This window comes from Limulus polyphemus, unplaced genomic scaffold, assembly GCF_000517525.1.
Source record: "Limulus polyphemus unplaced genomic scaffold, Limulus_polyphemus-2.1.2 Scaffold2738, whole genome shotgun sequence".
In the NCBI taxonomy this organism is placed as follows: domain Eukaryota; kingdom Metazoa; phylum Arthropoda; class Merostomata; order Xiphosura; family Limulidae; genus Limulus; species Limulus polyphemus.
The window spans coordinates 110118-114723 of NW_013668348.1; the positions used below are offsets into that span (position 1 = coordinate 110118).

The 4606-nt window shown below is 34.3% G+C and overlaps 1 protein-coding gene across 1 annotated transcript; it reads left to right on the top strand.

The window, feature by feature from the left end:
• Window positions 1-275: 275 nt before the first annotated feature.
• LOC106467784 (macrophage mannose receptor 1-like) lies at window positions 276-4081 on the top strand. Its single transcript, XM_013928162.1, has 4 exons — window positions 276-339; window positions 1375-1770; window positions 2857-3288; window positions 4068-4081. Exons 1-4 carry the CDS (start codon window positions 276-278, stop codon window positions 4079-4081), a joined length of 906 nt encoding a protein of 301 aa, XP_013783616.1.
• The last annotated feature ends 525 nt before the right edge of the window (window positions 4082-4606 follow it).

Here is a 4606-nt window from a genome sequence, read left to right on the forward strand (position 1 = left end):
CATTTTGAGTTTTTTGCGTTTTTTACCACTACTTCGCCTCCTTTTGATGGGTCTTCACCAAATTTGGCATGAATGTTTGCTGGGTCCATCCGGAAAAACACGCAAAGTTGTGGTTTCTTATTTTGTGTTTTGCTGTTTTATGGGCGTTTTTGCGCTTTTTACAATTACATATAAGGAAAGCAACTTTCATGTCCTGAGATAGTCTTTCATTAACGTTCGATCCACGGACAGGCCCACTAACCCTATAGCCACGCCTGGCTCACACTGAACAAACGATGTCAAATGTCGTAAATTCAGAATATATGTTATCTGTTCAGCTTATGTTTGGAATAAGTAAGGGTAAGAAAACTTTAAACTTATTACGTTTCGATTTGGGAATTATAAGATATATTTAGTGCATAGGAAAAGGTTAGGATTATTTACTCTATCAATACCCCTCAAAACACCGGAAGAGAAGTAGCTTATAGATATATCTCATTAAATTCTGTTAAACCAGTACACAGTTTAATTAACTATCATAATTGTAAAAATAACGTATTTGTTATTTTAATCTGTAATCGTAAGTCATAATTGACTTAACTACAGTTAAACATCAACGAATTGTGTTGTCAAATTATCTGATTAAATGCAATTAATAGGGTGCTGCAATCAAACACACTCGCCACGTGATTTTTACAGCACACACACACACACACACACACCTAGATTCCATTAATCACGTGATATCCTTCTTTAAATAGCACCTAGACCACTACTAAGTCTGACCGTTGACCTGATGAGCCTTGATATTGGGCGAAAGGCATCGTCAGCACTGGTTATGCCAGGTATATTGTGATTGACATATTATTGTATATTCTTCTGTGCTTTCAGTCATAGGTTATTAAAAATCTGAGGACATCCTACTAAGAACTGCATCGTTTGGACGTAGTAAATAACATACTGCTGTGGTCACTACTCAGATATATTTGGTATAGTTTGTAATCGTTATGATTAACATGAATCTTTTAAGTTTTTACATATCACTTAAATGTGTATAGATTTATTTTCTCTTTAGGCTTAAGTCTTAAATCTGGGTTTCTAATCATAGCCCAATTGTTATTTAATTCTGATTGGAACTATTTTTATGTTCACGTCTTTAATCTTAAATTACATAATTATGTAATAAAAAACTACTGCATTTACTACGAACAGATGTTACTTTTATTTTGTCATACGAAATAACGCAGTTAAAACATTTTGTTTACAGTTAGATATAATCATATATTTCAAATAGGTATTGACTTTTACATTGGGAGCAAATTATGATTAATACCAGTGAGATAATTCATTTTACCAGACTGCAAGTGTAAACAGTTTATGATTCATTTTACACAGATACAAAAACGAAATATGTAATCGTTTTGGAAGATTCTACATTTGAAAATGCCATTCAACACTGCAAAGAAAAAGGCGGATTTTTAGCAACAATTAGCAATGAAAGAGATAGGAAGCACACTGAGGAGTTTATTAAACAGATGTATATGAGCGACAACACTTTCTGGCTTGGAATTTCTGACAGAAATAAAGAAAGATTCTTCGAATCCGTAAACGGAGAAGTAATTCCTTTCTTACCTTCGTTTTGGGCTAAAGATCAACCAGACAATGGTGGAGGTACCGACCCTACTTGTGCCAGGCTGGAAAAGGAGATAGGTAGCAATAAGTACTTTCTGAATGATGTGGATTGTCGAAAAACCCACTACGGTATTTGTGAAATACCTAAAGAAGATAAAGGTAAGATCCAGCCTGATCCAATAAGATCACTTAACCATAGCAACTATTTTTCATTATATGTACAGGTAATATACAAGGTTGAGTAAGTTATATTAAAACCATTTTGAATATAAAAATCAGCAAGTCACTTCAAAACCACAGCTGATGTAAAGTCGCGATGGAAAGACATTTATCAGAACTACTTTTAGACATTGTTTGGCGTGACGTAGGTAACGTGGTTTCTCCGACGACCTTTCCAACGTAAAATATTAATCAATTCAGATAGTAAAGATTTTTTCAGGTCGTAGATTTAGAATATCCAAGACGGGACTACCCTTGTTTCTAATAACGTTGGAAACAAAAAAATGGATCAACATCTAGAAAAAGATCTTTACAATGTCGTAGTAAGCATAGTGCGGCGTCCTACATAGAGGTGAGAAACTACATTGGCCATTGGCAAAAGCGGTCCAAGCAACAGTACGCAACACAATCAAGAAAGAATGTTCACTTGGAAACAACGATAATAATTTATAGGCTTAAAACGGATATTCACGCTATTCCGTATGGAGACGTACCGTTGAAGTCGACGGACATTGCTTATAGAATTTTGTTTGATCAGACTGTTGAAATGGGCGGGAGAAACCGTCGCACTGTTACACACTAGCTGTACTATGGAAATCCTGCAGGGGGAGGGGTTTGCTTTGCACATTAAAATCTTACGAAGGAGCCTTATCATTATGTAATGGAAACTATGCTGCAGAACTATTGTAAGCATGAACGAACGAGGTGACATGGACTATAACAGCGTGGTGAGGCTCTAAAATCGTTTTAATATAACGTACTCAACTCCTGTTTAGTATATAATTCTATTGCTTTGAGTTAATTTGTCTTATATCTCTATTTCCAGTGATTGTTCGGTTGGATTCCATTTGAAGAATTTAAACTGTTATAGATATTCTGTATCTTACATATACTGTTTCTTTATGTAAGTTCATTATTTGTGCTTTGTTGTTATAGAAACAAATTAGAATATGGTGTCACTGTTAACTGCTTGACAAAAATTAAGCTATCACAATTTTGTTGATTTGAATTCGAATATAATTGTAGTCGATAATCACGATTTATTCTCAGATTGCGAAAATGAGCACGAAGACTATTGCTACGAACTCCTTGCAGCGTTACATCGAGATTTCAGTACCAGTAACAAAGCCTGCGAAAATTGGTACGATGGCCAATTAGCCAAAATCTCGAACCTTAACAAATTGCTGTATTTTTCCGAATTGATTTTGAACAAAGGTAAAGAAAACGAGGATTACTGGGTCGGTCTGACTGATCGGGATAGGAAAGGTTTGTGGAAATTCATCGAAGGAACTGAAGCACCATTTGTTCCAGAACTGTGGTTTGATAATGAGCCCAACAACAATGTTGGAGAAAAAGATGAAGAAGACTGTGTCGTAGCCACATTTATCGACGAAAATCTTTTACTTGAAGATCGCAAGTGTTCAGATTCGTATAAGTTTATCTGCGTCATTAGATCAGGTATGTATTACTTACAATTGTTTGTCTTGTATGATAGTGTATTGTCCATGAATTCTTGGGTTGTCTTTCAAGACTAGTAACCTCTTCATTTTCTAGTTTAGTCACAAGTTGTAGTTCATTTGACATTTGAACCAAGCAGATAACTGTTTTTATTACTGAAATCGCAAAAGGTGCTACTTGTAGAACAGTGGTTCCCAACCTTTTGTGGCCTTCACACACCCCTAAGGAAGCCCTCGCACCCCCTCCCCTAAAAAGTGTGCATTAGACATTTTCTCTTTGTGATATTTGTGGGAAAATGGACTTTGTATAGGCCTCTTCTGCGCACCTCCTGGATCCTCATTTCGCACCCCAGGGGGTGTTAACACCCTGGTTGGAAACCCCTCTTGTAGAACATATTTTAGTTATTTAAGTTAATGCGTTGTGTTAGGAAAAACAATTGATTAAAAATAAAATTATTTTTGTAGTGTGAAGTACAAAATTACTATAAATAAATTTACTGATATGAAAAGGATGGGTTTGCAACAATGAAAAGTCGAATATGTTTTCTTCTTTACCATTGTTTATTAATAAACTGAGTATAGATAATTTCAAATCTGCCTAGAAAGAATAAAAAAATGATAGTAATAAAGTTTATGTCATAATCCTAAGAGAGCGTGAAATATGATATTCACAAAATTTAGTAAACTCTATATAATTTTTGTAGAAAGTTTCATGATTGAATCTGCTAAATTTAAGGCAACCATAGTATCACTATTGGCTGTTTATTTCTTTACTAATAGGCCTAAACAGATGAGTTTAAACTTTTAATTAAGGCTGAAACCCCAGTAGTAATCTCACTAAAAATAACAATTAAATTTACGTAAACATATAAGCATATAATAAACAAACCAGTGTTACTTATTAATACACTAATACTACTATTTTAGGGACGATTTTATGAAAACATTTGCTTTTGACAAATAAAACTTAAATTGGGTTACCAACTAAACTGAATATAAAGTAATCTAAAACCTGAACTAATTTGAATTTTATTCTGTTGAATAGTTGTGCATTTTATTTTATACAAACTTTTATATTTATTCTAATATAACGGCCCCCAGTGGCACAGTGGTATGTCTGCGGACTTATAACGCCAGAATCCGGGTTTTGATACCCGTGGGGGGTAGAGCACATATAGCCCATTGTGTAGCTTTGTGCTTAATTACAAACAAACTAATAGAATGAATATACTAATGTCATTGTCATGTTTTACGCTCTAGTGATCATTCGAAAGTCTTCTAAAAAGTTAAGAATGTCAGTTTGAAAACTATATAGCTTT

Excerpts from the sequence above, each read along its gene's own strand:
- LOC106467784 (XM_013928162.1), top strand. The coding sequence starts at position 276 with ATGTCAAATGTCGTAAATTCAGAATATATGTTATCTGTTCAGCTTATG. Across the intron at positions 340-1,374 it reads TATGTTTGGAATAAGTAAGG|ATACAAAAACGAAATATGTA; the intron begins GTAAGAAAACTT and ends CATTTTACACAG. Across the intron at positions 1,771-2,856 it reads AATACCTAAAGAAGATAAAG|TCGATAATCACGATTTATTC; the intron begins GTAAGATCCAGC and ends ATATAATTGTAG.